Here is a 17125-nt window from a genome sequence, read left to right as displayed (position 1 = left end):
TAGATCTTTTCCTGTTATGGACTTCCTTTTCCCCAAAGGAAGAAATCAAAGCAAAAGCAAGCCAAGTACATATAGTGATGATATGTGAGATCAGATTTCTGAGTATTTCCATGCTAGAAGCCTGTGGGCAAAGGGGCTGGTTTGCTTGCCTCCAGTGACGACCTGTAAAACTCTACATTATGCAGCATGGAATTTCAAGTCTGTGGATGGCTGACGTCTCACGATTATTGTAATCATGCAACTCAGCTTAGAAGCACTTGATTCCCTCTCGCCCCGGTCAGTCTTTACTCAGCTTGTTTACGACCTGAGTTTTCTCTGAATGTCTGTGGGGCACTTTAGCATAGAAAGTCTTGTAAAAGCGGTAGTTATGTAGAGAGCTTTGCTTATGCTGTTGCTTTCTTCCCAGTACTGCTTGAAACAAACAAACAAAATGGGGAGGAAGAACCAAATGCTAACTGCTACCTTTTAAATTGGAGGCTCTGTTCATGGTACATCCTCAATTATGCGCTGCTTTTTATCCTAGCTCTCAGATTAGGCTGATAAAACTTCTCTATCTGTGCTTTGTTAGCCTTTCAGGCAGTTCAGACAATCCCAAGCCAGACAAATAAAAAGCCATCAGCTTTCCCAAAATAAGACCCTCTATTAAACTCTTATCGAATTGGAGAAGCGAGTTATATCTGATCAATGAGGCTGTGTCGTTACTTGGGCTCCGTTGGGGCGCCACAGTCAATACTTGATTAGAAACAACCAAAGGATTCTTAATAATCCTGCCATTCCTTTCACACTGTAACACTTAAGGCCATAATTTATCACATGGTGACTTAATTACATTTTAAATCTTACTGCCGGCTTAGGTCAAACTATTCTGACCTTTTTATTTTATTTTATATTTATGGGGAAATCACCTGTAATTAAAAGCATTAAACCCCCGTGGGAACGCTGAATGGTTTCTCGTTGTAAATTCCCCATTGCTTTTATTGGCTTCTCCTTTTGAAATACAGTTTATCCAGATGTGTGTTGTCTTTTTAAGGTACAGTCTGTCTCGCTATATGTCCTCCAGCTCAGCTTTTTTGGAATATTGTAAATGTTGATTGGTAGAGGCAGCAAAGCAGTTCTGTCTGGGTCTGCCCTAAGAAGGGGTGAGGGAGAAATTCAGTTTGTCTTTTAATGCAAATCTATTTAGTTTGCACTTCTAGAAGCAATACGTGAACTGAGAAACAAGCTATCCTCTGAAATTCACACTTCTCTGAATTTTGCAATGCAGTTCTCCAGCCCCAAAAACATGTGGAACAAAATTGCACATATATGGGGACAATGTGTATTAAGATGCACGTATATGTGAAAACAACATTAGGATACATCACTTTCAGAAATGTGTATGTTAGGCAAAACTGCATACAAAAATGTGTATTTTAGAAGAGGTGCACTTTTAAAATGCTGTTGAATTTTTGTGAGGACTTATTTTTAATTGCAAAAAAAATGTGGAAATCTGGTGAACTGAATTTAAGCTTGGAAGAAGGAGAAACCAAAACTGACAGATTGGTCCACCCCTGCTGAAAATTAAGTCCTATCTTGGAAGATTTTTCAACCTCTTGATCCATTTAGACCTTCTGTCCCAACTTTTAAAAAGTGAAATTTCAAGCTAGAACAGGTTGTGCTAAAGTTTAGTAATAGTTTCTCTTATCTGCAATACGTTGAAAGCGTCTGTTGCTCCCCCTGAAAATGTAAAGCCTTGAAAATTATTGTCAGAAAAGTAGTGTCAGTAATTCCAGAATGTTGGTTTAGTAACTCTGCTCCACCACATTGCCCACTACTGCTTCCTGGTCTCATTGCTATCTTCTCATGTTGTTTACCCTTCCTTCTGGCATCATCCCAGATCCCTGCTTTTCCTCCTTTTGTTCATTTCATCAGTCTACTGATTGCTGATTCTTAACTGCACCCGCTTCTGTATTCCAAAACTCTTTTCTGGCACCAGATTCCTTTATCTCAAAGAAGTGTTAATTACTGGACCTATATTCATATGAGCAACAAGATTATTTCTTCTGAAAATGCCATATACCCTTTTGAAATCAGTCTCTGTAATCAGTTGCATCTGTAGGAGAATTACCAAAACCTTCCGTTGTAATCAGGTCTGTGCACAAGCAACCCATTTGCATGCACTTCTGAACCAAGAGATAATCAAAGCCAAGCACAAGAGGAAAAGGAAGAGGAGAGCCCTCGATAGATAATTGAATGGTTCAAAATCCAGCCCCAACCCTCCTGAAAGGTGGAGTGGTAAATGTTTTTACGTATTATTACATTTGGATGCCACCTTTCCTTCAATGAGCTCAAGGTTCTCCTCCTCCTCACGCTACCCTCACAATTCTGCAAGGTAGGCTAGACCAAGAGATGGAGATTGGCTCAGGGAGCCTCATGGCTGAGTGGGGATTTGAACTAGGCCCTCCCACATCCTGGTCCAGGAACCTAACCACTATACCATACTGGCTCTCCAGTACATTGCATGACTGTTGAATGAACATCCATCACTTTTTGGCTCATCTCAACTGCTAGTGCTATCAACTGCTAGTGCTATCAGCACTTTTTACTGCTAGTGCTATCAGCAGTCTTGGTAACTGCTAAAAATAATATAAACTTGTAAGTAAATATCTATACGTATACATACGTGTGTGTGTGTGTGTGTGTGTGTGTGCATGCACGCTGTAAAATTGCTTTGTTTATCCTCCAGCATTTTCTGTTTTGATATGGCTAGGTTTCAGTGCTTTTTCATGGTGAGGTTCTCGGGGAAGTGGTGCTATTTGTTTCAAGGAATGATGAGCTGGGTGTTTACTCTTCTTCCTCTCTTAACAAAGGGCTTGTTTAAATTCTCTGCCGGAAGAGAAAAGTGCTGAAGTCATTCATCCTGGGAAAGCAGCCTCCCAGATTAATAATCTTTACTTTGAGGAAATTTAATCTAGTCACTCTGATAAATTGCTTTCACTTCAGCTTGTTTCATGGGGTTTTGGAGTTTGCTCAAAAGTGTGTTGGTATAAAATGCCTGGATTTGCTCCAGATTTTTCCGAGCCCCCCCCCCCCGCACGCGCTTCACTAAGCACCGTTTTTGACTGCAGCCATTGCTGCTGAAAGTGTTCAGAATAGTGCAGAAATTAAGCAAAGAGATTATTCAAATCACTATGGTTTGTTTCCTTAAGTGATGGGAATGTAACTTTTCTTTCTCCATGCTGGATGCCAAAATCTTATTTTGCTTTGAAAAGCAGTTATATAAATGGCAAGGTGGAAAATGACTGCCATTGAATTTAAACTTTTTTTTGCATCAGAACAACCTCCAGGATTGAGAATATGCAGAACGCCAGCAGAAGATCTCTGTTGCATTCAAAAGCCTGCATATGCAGGTCAAATAAAAGATGTCTCCTTGATCAGTTTACTCTTTTAGAATTTGTAATCCCAAAAGAAATTGAGATGTGGTCTGCAAATAACATAGTTCTGCAGCAATTATTGTGATTCCAGAGACAATTATTCTATGGTAAAAGATCTGAGGATTGCAATTTAATTTTCATTTGGTTCATAGAAGGAGAATTCTTTGGATAGTACTTTGTTGCTTTCTGATCTTGCCTTGTAGGCTAATGCTCAGTGATATCCATGCAACATTACTACTGCATTTTGGGGGGCTGGGGTCTTATAATGGAGAAGAGAGAGAGACTCAGAATGATAGTGGATTCATTTCATTCATTCTACAACTGATTTCAGAATGTCCACAGGATGCAATCTGGGTTATAACTGTGGAGCCTATTGGTGTTTTCTGCCATCTAAAGTAAGACAGCAGGGGATTGACAAAAGCAGTGAAGTGGTTTTTCTAGGGAATTTTGAATTATAATTTTCCCATGCAAATTTGGGTTATTTACATAAGAAAACCCCCCAGTTTGCATCATAAAAAAATGTGATGCCCTGGAGAGTAATCTAATTTAACATGTTTATTTTACTTGTATGGAGTAAACAAATGTCAAAACTTTGAAACTGCCAACCTTGCATAATAATGTGTTTGCAATGGGCATCCATTCATTGTCACTAATCAACTTTTGAAATGGAAAATCTTCCTTGGAAAAATAAAGCACTAGGAAATTTTCAGCCCCACATTACAAGCAGAAGGGAAATCCATTACTGGATACCCTGCTTGTTTGTCTTTGTAAAGTTAAAAGCAGAAGGGGGGGGGTGGAAATAGATCCTGATTGCATCACTGAGGGATCTGGTGGGTGGGTGTGGACTTTTTATCCCAATGCTGTTTTCCTGATCTAACCCTCTCCTCCAAACTGTAATTTCATCCTTAGTGGGGGAAATACAGTTACATAGAAATAGCAGCTTCCAGTGGGGGGACAATTTAGATTGTGAAATAGTACAAAGAAAAAGATTTTATAATTCTTCTCTGGAGTCTCATAGCTACACTGGCTCCTTTAGCTTTAGCATCTTGTTTACTTTGGTCTTCAGGTAGAATTATTTCATTTTCTTGCTACCTGAGATCCTTCAACTGCAGTTGCTAGTAGCTGAATCTGGAAAGTTGTCCAGACCTTCCTTTCCCTGTGTATGTAATAAAAAGGCAACTTACCTGTTTATTGAATTCCTGAGGATGTTGTTTTGTATCAGATGTTGCCAATAATGTATACCAACCTTGTGTTGTTATTGTTATTACGTATTTATTAATACCCCATCTATTTCCCTGACATGGACTCAAGGTAGCTTACAAATAAAAATAAGAACAGCTAAAAACATAGAAGAAAATTTTTTTTTTTAAAAAAATGAACGTGGAATGAGAGAGAGAGAAATCTATTAAAATAATACAAATAATTACAGCAAAAACAGCACAGCACCAGCGCTTTCATCAAAAGCAGTCAGAGACTTAAGTGCACTCTCTTGTGGTCACCTTAATTGCAAATGAACTTGGCAGAGATGGTGAGGAGTGGAGCCTCAAGAAGCCAAACAGGGTTCCATTGTCCTGGCAACATCAGATAAGCTGTGGTTAATGTAATACATTATTTTCACCTGCAAAAGGTTCTGAGGTTGCTTCTTCCTTCCCTTCTTTTGTGCTACTTTGTAAGAAGAAGAAGAAGAAGAGGAGTTTGGATTTGATATCCCGCATTTCACTCCCTTTAAGGAGTCTCAAAGCAGCTAACATTCTCCTTTCCCTTCCTCCCCCACAACAAACACTCTGTGAGGTGAGTGGGGCTGAGAGACTTCACAGAAGTGTGACTGGCCCAAGGTCACCCAGCAGTTGCATGTGGAGGAGCGGAGACGCGAACCCGGTTTCCCAGATTAGGAGACTACCGCTCTTAACCACTACACCACACTGACAGTAAGGAAACTGTCTGGTGCCATCTCTGCCAGCGAAAAGTTTTTCAAAGTTGACAACCTTTTTCATTGTCTGTGCAAACAGAGTAAAAATGATTTCCCTTTTACATTTTTACCTTGAGGTTATCAATTTATGGGACTTCAGTTATGCAGATCATTTGTTTGCATACCATTTGACACTTAAAAATCACACATACACGTACCTCACGTTCCTTTTGCCTTTTGCATGCTGATCCCTTTGTCCAATATACATGGAGCGCTTCATAAGCAGAGGCTGGTAGAAATACTGACAAGATGTTGGCATTTGTATTGTCTGGAAGTGACAGAATTCTCATTTTCAAACCTGGATGCTAAACACTGTATGAATATCAAACGGATAGGATTAGTTTTTATGGTTCTTACTCTCTTAGCTTGTGGTTTTGTTGAAATCCGGCATTATCTAAGATGTCTGTGGCCTGAATCTCTTTTTAATAGAGCTTTGCTTGTATCTACTGTGAAGAAGTTTAACTCACACATACTGGTGCCACAGGAGGATTTGGACTGCAAATTGTGAACTCTTCGAAAATGTGTCAGTCTCCTTGTTAGGGCCTATTTAGTAGCTCCTTATTGGTGGGAATCAGAAATACACCACAAATGGACTGCTTCCATACCACATTATTAAGATCTTTATGGTGACAGGCTAGTGTTGCTGCTTCAGGCCCCTCATTTCTCGTGGTGACCTGTCAGTGGATGTTACTCCAGGCAGCACAAAAACAGCAAAAAATTATTGCTAACAAAATTTTTAGAGACCATTCTCTTGCAAAAGAATCCCAGAGCATTTCCCAACATACTATAAAACAACATAATAACAACAGCAACAACCCAATTAAATAAATCAATTTATCCATCAGTTATAGAATCATCTAAGAGATTAGCAGTAAGCAGGTCAGGTAGGTAGGGGCTAGGGTATTGTTGTAGATTATTATTATTTTGTATCTTTATTTTGTATCTAGTGATTTGTGTGGAAATCGTTCAGTTTGGTTGTGTACTTTTTGATGTTTAGCTTATTGTTTATGACTACTTTTGTTATGCTTGTAGGTATGTAATTTTTGTATATAATAATAATAATAATAATAATAATAATAATAATAATAATAATAATTATTTATTATTTATACCCCGCCCATCTGGCTGGGTTTCCCCAGCCACTCTGGGCGGCTTCCAAAAGAATATTAAAATACTATGATACATCAAACATTAAAAGCTTCCCTAAACAGGGCTGCCTTCAGATGTCTTCTAAAAGTCTGGTAGTTGTTGTTCTCTTTGACATCTGGTGGGAGGGCGTTCCACAGGGAGGGCGCCACTACCGAGAAGGCCCTCTGCCTGGTTCCCTGTAACTTGGCTTCTCGCAGTGAGAGAACCGCCAGAAGGCCCTCGGTGCTGGACCTCAGTGTCCGGGTAGAACGATGGAGGTGGAGACGCTCCTTCAGGTATACTGGACCAAGGCCGTTTAGGGCTTTAAAGGTCAGCACCCACACTTTGAATTGTGCTCGGAAACGTACTGGGAGCCAATGTAGGTCTTTCAAGACCGGTGTTATATGGTCTCGGCGGCCGTTCCCAGTCACCAGTCTGGCTGCTGCATTCTGGATTAGTTGTAGTTTCCGGGTCACCTTCAAAGGTAGCCCCACGTAGAGCGCATTGCAGTAGTCCAAGCGGGAGATAACCAGAGCATGCACCACTCTGGCGAGGCAGTCCGCAGGCAGATAGGGTCTCAACCTACGTACCAGATGGAGCTGGTACACAGCTGCCCTGGACATGGATTTAACCTGTGCCTCCATTGACAGCTGTGAGTCCAAAATGACTCCCAGGCTGCGCACCTGGTCCTTCAGGGGCACAGTTACCCCATTCAGGACCAGGGAATCCCCCACACCTGCCCGCCTCCTGTCCCCCAGAAACAGTATGTTGCAAGCTGCCTTGAGCATGGTTTTGACCTTTGAAAGACAGCATGCGAATGAAATGATTGGTTCAACAGATCCTAAAACTTCAAACAGCAGAAATTAAATACAGGAGCCCACCATGCTTTGTTGGCAGTTGCCCTTCTAAAACAAGGAAATGGGACACTTGTTTTGAGAACTTCATTTGGGAAGCGAAAGTGAAAAAATTCAGTCCTCCAGTTTGAAAAACCAAAGGCAATTCTGCTGACACATTCCACTTGGGCAGTGCCCATCTCCCAAGTTTTAGCATCCAGGAGTCTGTGGTCTGTCTGATTTGGATTAGAAGAGAGTGCTTTCACACAGTACTGCTGTGGTCATGCCTGCTGTGTAGCCTATTCTCAAATAAAGCCATGGCCCCAAGCAAGACTCTGGAAAGCAGGTGTCAATCAAGAGCAGCCAGCATAGAGTGGCATTGTTGTGCATGTGGCCTCCGGGCAGCAACATCACCGTAGCTTACCAGGTGGGAGAAGAACACCCTGATGGGTGAACCAGATTTGTTCCATTGGTGCAGCACCAACCTCGCTTCCCGCTTTCCTCTCAATAATCTGCAACATCATCAATGCCATTAAGCCAGGTGCATGCCGCCACCCTTCCCTGCCAGCTGTTCCTGGTGCCAGTGCAATGTTTAAAAATGTTTTAAGGGCATGCTCTGAATGCAATAGACATAAGCTTGAAAACCCATGCACCGTTCATGTATTCTCACCAGGGAGCCACAATTGCATACAGCTCCCAGCTGAGTAGTGGCCAATATAGCCCCTTCCAGGAACCATAGGATTGCACTCCTGGGTTTGAATAATATTCATTCAGAACTCCAGACCTCTTTTGATGACTCTAATTTATCTGGTTTTGTTGGTCAAATGCCCATGCAGTGTTTTATTTATGGCAAAACAGGCTATTCTACCCAGTATTAAGCTTTCAGTATCCCATTAGATGTCCAGAGCATCCAAAACCACAATTGTTCTTTGCCACTGGCAGCCAGACGCCAATAAACTAGCTAAATGTACTAAACTTCATGGCATCAGTTTTAAACAGAGTTCTGGTTGGCTAGCTTTTGGAAGACTGTTTTGCTGTTGGTGGTACTTGCTCTGATTTGTCTCTTTCTCAACTGTCAACGTATTACAACATGGAACGTGTTGCCATAAAAGTTTAGCAACGGGATGGCTTTCGGCAGCATTTTTATATGGTACTTAGGCACTGTTCCGATCAAAATATTTGAGGACCATTTAATGCCCATCTGCTCCTCTGTAGCACAGAAGTTTGGGAGATGATGCTCTGCACTTGCCCAATTTTATTGACTCTTCCTCAGAAAGATTTGCGATAGCTCGTAACTTGGAAGCTTGCAAGATGTGATGATGACCTGCAGTATTGAATTAATGTGTGTCTGTAGGCAGTGGTGCATACATTAGTGGGAAAACAAAATATAGATTCATTATGTGGCTTAATTTGGAAACGCTGGGATGCCTACATTTCGTGTGCAAAGAAGGAAAGCCCTGCTGGACCAGGCCAAAGGCCCCTTTGGTTCAGCATCCTCTTCATACAGGGGCCAACCAGAAGCCTATGGGATGCCCACTAGCAGGACCAAAGGCAGGACCAGATTCCCAGCAACTGGCATTCAGAGGCACACTGCCTCCAGCAGTGAAAATACAACATAGCCATCTGGCTAGTAGCCATTGAATTTGGCTTATTCTCCATGAATTCTCTTTTAAAGCTATCCAGGTTGGTGACCATCACTATCTCTTGCAGGACCACTGTGTAAATAAGTGCTTTTGTTTGTCTGCCCTACTTTTTCCATATCTAGCTTCCTTGGATGGCCCCAAGCTCTACATCTTGATCATGTCCCATTCCTGTCCCTTACTCATCTTCTTTCCCTAAACTATATTAATGTTGTTTATTGAGCTAGAAATAAAGAGAGCATTTGGAAATTGTCCATTTTCATTGGTAATATAGCTCACAGGAAAAGAGGCACCTCAGTTTCCTAGGCTAAAACCTTGTTGTGTGTATGGGAAAGAGGGAAAGAAAATGAAATCTTGCCAAGCTTAATCCATTTGGGTTGGAGTTATATGGTGTTCTTTCTTCTTTTTTACAGCCTCAACAGATGACAGTGCAGCAGAGAGAAAAAGCGGGACTCTTCACGCAGGTTTAATTGTTGGGATTTTCATACTGGTCCTGATTGTTGCAGCGGCAATACTTGTGACAGTTTATATGTACCACCATCCAACGTCAGCAGCCAGTCTCTTCTTTATTGAGGTGAGATGTGTTTGTCATACTAGATCACCAAATCTTCCACCTATAACCTGGTCAGAGGCTGGTCTGCTTCCTGTATGCTGAAACTCTGAAGTATTCTCAGAGTCCTGATAAGCACTGGCTTTTGTCTTTTCCTGTCATGTTGCTATTGTTCTTCTTTGATTTACAATGCTTGGCCTTTAGCTGGGCAGTATGATAACAGGCAGGGAGTGTATCTCAAGCCAGTTTAACTGCAGTGAACTTGAGCATGACCTTTTCCCCAAAACGACATGTTAAGTGACAGATCTGACTTGTCTGCTGAATAAATTTCTGAGGTCAAGTAGTCTGTCTCCAACCCTGTCTCTGAATCATCTTTGCAATAGTTGACCATATTAATGTGCCTGTGCCATCATGATACACTAGTTAATATCAGTATAACACATGCCATTATCAATAATGGTGGAAATAATTCATCTTAACTCAGTGTTCCTTTGTTGCATATTTTCTGTGTCATACGAAAAGAAAACACTGAAGTATCACTGTTCCTATAGGAAAGTAGACAGTAGCCTCGTTCCAGACACGGCTGTGGGCAACAACGTGATGCGTATGACTGCTGGTTTCTCTAGGAATTGCCTTGCTTTATTTTTCATGCCCTGCTCTTCTTTCCAAGAGGTCAGAGCAGCTTATGTGTGGCTTCCTGGCAGAGTTTCTTTAGGCAACTCAGCCTGCTTAGCTTCAGCAATAGGGCTGTGTCCTGAGTCTTCAGACCGTTGTCTTTTGCAGAGGCACCATCCAGTGTATGTGGAAGCACATCTAGGTATAGAAGGGAAGATTTATCTACTTCATTCCTTTGCTGTTTGAATGCGCATGTCAGCATCTAAGGCTAAGCAGATGGCCACTTGTGCGGATATGCGATTCAGTGGATTAACCAATCAGTATGTTGGTCACTCATTTAATGCTTGCCTATGCAAGCAGAAGTGTGGATCCACCGCACAGCTGCATGCAAGGAACAGGTATGAAGAGAAAAGCCTTTTCATCTGGACAAACTGCTGAATTGGAGTGAAGATTCTCATACCACACAGCACTGCTCTCAGTGTTATTGTACTCTACTCGTGTGGGTAAAGTGGTTGTGCCTCACTGGGTTCAACTGAAGGTAGAAATAATTCACATAAGCAACACAATCCACCTCCACAGCTACTGGACCATTCTGCATGCTGATCGTCATCAAGGCAATTTCATCATGGGAATGCCAACATCATTGCTAGGCAGATGGATGGATGGATGAATCAACAAATCAAATGCCAAATGATTTCAATATGAGCGTTAATCTACAACCCTAGACTCAAATGAGACTACTTTTGAGTAGACGCGTCTCGTTGGAATCTGCACAGCTCTTTCACCAGTCTGTAGAGCCCTCTTCCTTTAAAGGGGGGAGTGGCTCCATGACCAAAAACAGTGACAGAACTGTGGGGTTGTTGATGGAGGTGGAGAGAGAAGACTCAGTAGTTCCCAAAAATGAAAATGAAACTTGTTTGTTTGCTTGCTTGATAGCCCTAATACTATCATTTTCCCTTTAATAAATATTGTAATGTAGCAAGTTATCACAAGAACTTGTTTAGTAAATTGGTAGTAAAATTGCAAGTAATCTAGCGAAGGCCCCTCATAATTTACATTTCTCTGCGTGCAGCAAATAACAAAAAAAGATGTTTAATGTAATGGAGACACCCCTCATGATAAACTGTTATGTTTCTGGTTTGGCAAGCTTCTCAGCATGCAGAATAGTTCCAGGCACCCTTTCTGTGTGCATTGGTGGACAAAACAACATGTTTCTGAAATGATCTCCACCGCAGACATTATGAGCTTATTGTGGAATAAACTCATGGAAGGAAATGCATATAAAGAGATTATTTAGAATCTCAGCAAACTAACATTGAATCAGAGCATACACAGCGCTCGTAATTGCTGTAACTGAATTCTTGTAGTAGGTAAAATGTACAGCATTATTGGTGTACATAAAAAATTATATAGCTCCTTATAAGGCATAACAATATGCTTCTCAGTTTCATCAGGAGCCATGGGGGAAATAGTCATTAAATGCCAATATACCCATATTCCTTTGCTTGCGCAATATGTGGAAATCATTAAACCCCAGTGAGCACATCTGTTCAGTTATTCTATCACCAATCTTCTCCTTCATCACTTATCCCCTAATCTTTATCTCCCTGTGGCATGTGCATAACAGATCTCTCCCACTACTTACTTGCTCACAGCATCCAGAACTTACTTTTTTTTTTTTTTTACAGTCCCAGTGGGTTGCTGTGCACGCATACAAAATCACATAACACTCCCCCTCCCATTGTTTTTAGTAACACTTTCACTGTAAATAAATACCTTAACTCGCTGTTTTCATTGTTTGGAAGACAAGGGTGTTCTGCAGCCATGCTTGCCATGTGCATTCTGTGGCTGCAGTCCTATATTCACTTACCTGAGAGTCTCATGGCACAAGTCCCCCAAGTACTCAGTGAGGCTAACACCTGAATAGACTGGATATCTTTGTTAGATGTTAGAAGGCTATCCAGGAGAGCTTCTTAATTCGATTGGTGTTCTCTGCCCAGTTGGTGGTGTGTTTGCTGTTGTGCTTATAGTATTCATTTGAGTGCATGGCAAAGAGAGAAGCCGGCTGGTTTGTTTTTCAAAAGGCAAATAACAAATAGCTCATTTCTGTTTTAAGGACATCTGGACGCTTAAGCAATAAGCTGATCTAGTTGGAAAATTCAGTTTAGTTCAGTTCAGCAAGCTTTGTTTTGTTTTTTTAAGATTCTCCCCCTCCCAATATTCTTTATTGAGTTTGATTATTAGTACAGTTATTCCATTCATTCTTCAAAATATAATTAGGTACACAAAGAAAAACCAGAATAACTCAACATCAAATCACACTTTATTTTAAGTCTTTAGAGATGACTTCCCTCCACCTCACTGCGGGTCCTTACTTCTTCTTTTCTTTTTAACTGTGTCCTTTCTCAACTTTTAGTTCACTGATCTTACATGGCGTACATTATCTGTCTGTTATATAATTTGTGAAAATTAATCAAACATATTAAGAATTTTGTTTGGGAACAATGTTTTTCTAAGTATACTCGGTAACACTCCCACTCAGTTTTAAACTTTTGGTTTCTTTGGTTCCTGATTATAGTGTGGTGTAGTGGTTAAGAGCGGTAGTCTCGTAATCTGGGGAACCGGGTTCACTTCCCCGCTCCTCCACATGCAGCTGCTGGGTGACCTTGGGCCAGTCACACTTCTGTGAAGTCTCTCAGCCCCACTCACCTCACAGAGTGTTTGTTGTGGGGGAGGAAGGGAAAGGAGAATGTTAGCCGCTTTGAGACTCCTTCGGGTAGTGATAAAGCGGGATATCAAATCCAAACTACTCTTCTTCTTCTTCTTCTTCTTCTTCTTCAAAATCCTAGATTCCACCATTGCAATGCAGGACAGAGATCATAAGGAGAACCACAAAAAGCACATGTAGTTTGACAAAGATGTGTGTGAAGAAAGTAGATAATGTTTTGTCATAATTGTCCCATGGCCATTTCAGCAGTTCATCGTGGCTGCCCCTTTAATCATAGGCCCAGGGAGAATTAAAAGAAAATGTGTAAAACACATTGAGCTTTAACAAATTAATCTTTAGCTAACTGAAATGCTACCATTTGAACAGCTAGTGTGAAGTAAGACCCTCATTGAAGAAAAAGAAGAAAGTACCCAGCCTGTGCTTCATTATTTCCCTCATTTTCCTAACTGCTTCTATACTAAACTGTCACAGACTTCATAACCTAGTGATTACATCACTTAGTTTCTAGAGCAAAGGGGGTTCCTCAGTTACCCTGGTACTCCAGCAGATTGCATAATTGCCTTGTTCTTGTGGGGGGGAGAGGAATGGAGCTAAAATCCTTTCCACTGCCCATAGTTGGAGCTCCAGTCCTAGAGACATCTTCTGTAGATACATTTTTTAATTTTTAAAAAAGTTCCACTCGTATGCAGTATATAAAATTTAATCAGTGTTCATGAAGTAGGTCTGTAATATCTGCTTCTTCCCCATCCTTTACCTTTTCTTAGTTTAGTAGCTACTGCTAAGTCTAAAAATGATGAGAGATTAATTTGGCTTCTCCTGGACTGCAGGAGTGTGAAGAACTGCAAATCCCTCCAGGACAATTAACTTTTATTTGTATTATCAATTAATAGCTGAAATATTTGAGTTTGGATCGGTAGCTCAGTCAAGTGAACTAATAATAGCTCTTATCAAAGTTTCATGGCTTGACAGGTACAATTAGACAACCCTGACTGTTTGCCTATGTTATTATTAATGAGAAACTTCATAAGCAAAACTTTTTTAAAAAAACATAATATCTCACACATGAAAAGGAGTGGAAAGATGTTCTTTGGACAATTTTCAAGTTTTTAAAGTAACTTGCAGGATTTTTCACTTCTTGTATGACAGCTGCATCCCATCTTACATAAACTGATTATTTTTATTTCTGATTTACAACATCAGAAATGGTTGTTTACCATTCCTAGACAGCTTTGCTGAAATTCTAGAATCCATTTGTATGTCATCAGGCAAGTTACATAGAACTATTGTCATAATGACTAACTGAAGTCCCATTGATTAATATCCCAACAAACAGTAGTTTAAGGATGCAGAGAGTTGTTTGAAGACACTTATTCCCCACACAGAACTACAATTTCCGCAGTTCCCTGGTGGAAGAGGATCAAACCACTTGAAAATTGTAGCTCTGTGAGGGGAATAGGGGGTCTCCAAATAACTCTCAGCACCCTTCACATACAACTGTATGGTGGTGATTTAAATGTGTGGTGTGAATGTGGCCTAGTTCTGGAACTGACCCTACATTTTTACATAGATTTATGTAGAGCAGCGTTGGCCAAACATAGGTCTCCAGCTGTTTTTGAACTACAACTCCCATCATCCCTAGCTAACAGGACCAGTGGTCAGGGATGATGGGAATTGTAGTCCCAAAACAGTTGGAGACCCAAATTTGGCCACCACTGATGTAGAGCTAGGGACAGCTTCTGCTAGAATCTGACTGCCTTTGTTTGTGTGTCCACTCTTCTAGCGTCGCCCCAGCAGATGGCCTGCAATGAAATTTCGAAGAGGCTCTGGACACCCTGCCTATGCCGAAGTGGAACCGGTTGGCGAAAAGGAAGGCTTCATTGTGTCAGAGCAGTGCTAGGATTTCTAAGGCAGATCACCAGTACTGGCCTACAGGTGTGAGACATTTACGCTGCCTCTGATGAAAGAAATGGAAATCTAAGCTGCTGTAAACCCGAGAGAGACAGAATGGAGTTCTGGATAAACTTTCTCTAAGGAAAAATGTCTAGGATACCCAATTACCCTTTCAAATATATATATTTTTGCCCCCCTCACAGCAAATCACCAAGCCATGTTTCAGTAGCACCCCTCAGAAACACCTACAGTAGGAGAATGATGAACACAATTGCCATGCTCTGTAGGTATCGGAGATGTAGAGTGATTCAGGATATAAAGCTTTAGTTCAGAACAGTGCTTCCCTTCTGGATCCAGTGCAGTGACTGTGTTTTTATTCCAGCTGTTACCGGTGGGTTATCCTTTCAGCCCCAGAGGCAATGCTTCTCGTTTGACAAGGCTGCTGGTGAGATCAATATGATGCAGAGAACATAGCTAAGCAGTTTTCTACAGTTCATGAGTAATGCAATTTTCATTTCTAAAAATAAAATAAGAAAACTCCACCCAAGTGCAGAAACAAGATATACATCTGAAAACAACAAGAATCCTTCTTGTATTCTGTAGGTTTATATCCCATGAACTGTGATTATTATTGTTTTGATCACAACTATATTTCTATAGTTGACAAAGCATTAGAGAGTTGTCAGGGGTTTTTTTCTTAAAAAAAAAAAAGGCGATAAGGTTTTTCACTATGGTGAAATTGGGCTGTCCTGCTGGAATATACAGAGAAATTGGACTACTATTCAGTTTTGATCTTCACAAAAGTGAGACGGAGTCAGCACTGCCAGGTACGCTTGCTTGGGAGTAAGTCGCTTAGGAGTGACCACGCCTAGTATTTAGCTGATAGTTTCAGGGATATTGCTTATGCTCCTGAAATGTGGATTGAAACAGAAGTGGTAGATGTGTTTGGCTGATGCCAGAGGGGAAAACAGCCTTGAAACACAAAAAGAAATTACTACCATTTTTAACTCTTGCCATTCTGTCACAGGTCACTTGAGAACAGTGCTGTTGCTTCCACCGCACCCCTCCCCAAGACAAACATTAAATGTGTTGCAATCCCTGCAGATTCATGTAGAAGTATTGTTTAATGCACATAGTAGCTGCATACATACATACATGCATATATATATATAAATACATATATATATATAAATCTATTTTTTTTATAGCTAACACAAGGCAGGCTCTTGTGACTGTTAAGAGTGCTTTTTTGCCATCCGGACGATGGAAATATATTGCATTGCTGCATATTTCCACTGAGTTGTAAAATAATCCTTAATATTAAAATAAGATTTTATGTTGTATAGGGAAAGTGGTTCATTTATCTGCAGTGCTATAACTTTGCCTGCCTCTGGAAGCCACGGTTTCTTAAACAACAAAACCCTTTCCTTCCCTGACTGGGAAAGATAATATTTTTTTAAAGAAAACTCCCAGTGAAATATTCCTTTGGATGGAAAGGGGGCAATACATATTGAGCTACTAAAATGTCTATTCAGATTTTGTATGGACATTATTGCATTGTGAAACCCATTCATGAATTTCACCTTCCATATGAACAGCAGCACTTGAATCATAGTAGTTTCAGGTTGTTCAGATACCTTTTCAGGTTGCACCTTTATAACACGGTTCTTTACATTTTCACATCAATACTTGTATGGTTCTGGTTTTTTTAAAGGGGGGGAAACAAAACCTCCATGATTTTTACTTGTTATTTCCTTCAGTAAATAATACAATACTGTATTTTCTGTATTCATTATTTCCTCTGTTGGATTCATTTTGCTGTGTGTCCACTAGTCATCCAGAAGAAGATGGGACATTTCTGAAAGCAGTGGTTTAACTACAAAACTGTTAAAAAGCCAGTCATTTCCCTTTCCTGGGCTTTTCCATTTCCTGGTAACAAACCAGAACTCGTTCTGTGCAGGGGCCTCCCATTCCTCCAGTGACAGGTCTGGGTGGACGGCCAGGAAACAAGAAGTTTATTTACCTGAGGACCAAGTAGATTACTGGTGAGGAAACTTTTCCAGTCCAAGGGCTGCATTCCCTTCTGAGCAACCTTCCAGGGGCCAGTGATAGACAGGGCATGGGGCAAAGGAGCACAGAGCAAGAAATGTAAACACACCTCTCAGTATCCTCCAATTAAACAAACTAGAGGCATTATTAGCATTATTATTATTTTATTAAATTTGTATGCCACCCTTCACCTGTAGATCTCAGGGCTCTTCACAACATAAAAATACGAGATAAAAAAAAATACAAAACACATAATAATAATAATAAGAAGAAGAACAAGAACAAGAAGAAACCAATAGCACACCCCTCC

At 40.7% G+C, this 17125-nt stretch overlaps 1 protein-coding gene across 2 annotated transcripts in view; it reads left to right on the top strand.

Moving 5' to 3' along the window:
- The window catches only part of PLXDC2 (plexin domain containing 2), a 234388-nt gene extending 217843 nt beyond the window's left edge, over positions 1-16545 (top strand). Inside the window, exons 13-15 of one of the 2 annotated variants that reach the window (XR_014517570.1) lie at positions 9397-9557; positions 14657-15157; positions 15217-16545. Coding sequence is in view for 1 of the 2 variants with exons in the window: in XM_083467510.1 (XP_083323636.1) it covers positions 9397-9557; positions 14657-14773 (278 nt within the window). In the remaining variant the exon portion in view is untranslated. Of the gene's footprint in view, positions 1-9396; positions 9558-14656 lie in introns of both variants that reach the window. The other variant, XM_083467510.1, reaches the window with a different exon arrangement.
- The last annotated feature ends 580 nt before the right edge of the window (positions 16546-17125 follow it).

This window comes from Podarcis liolepis (genome assembly GCF_965112155.1).
Source record: "Podarcis liolepis genome assembly, chromosome: 12".
Taxonomy (NCBI): domain Eukaryota; kingdom Metazoa; phylum Chordata; class Lepidosauria; order Squamata; family Lacertidae; genus Podarcis; species Podarcis liolepis.
Note: the sequence above shows the minus strand (reverse complement) of the source record. Positions and strands in the feature narration are given on the sequence as shown.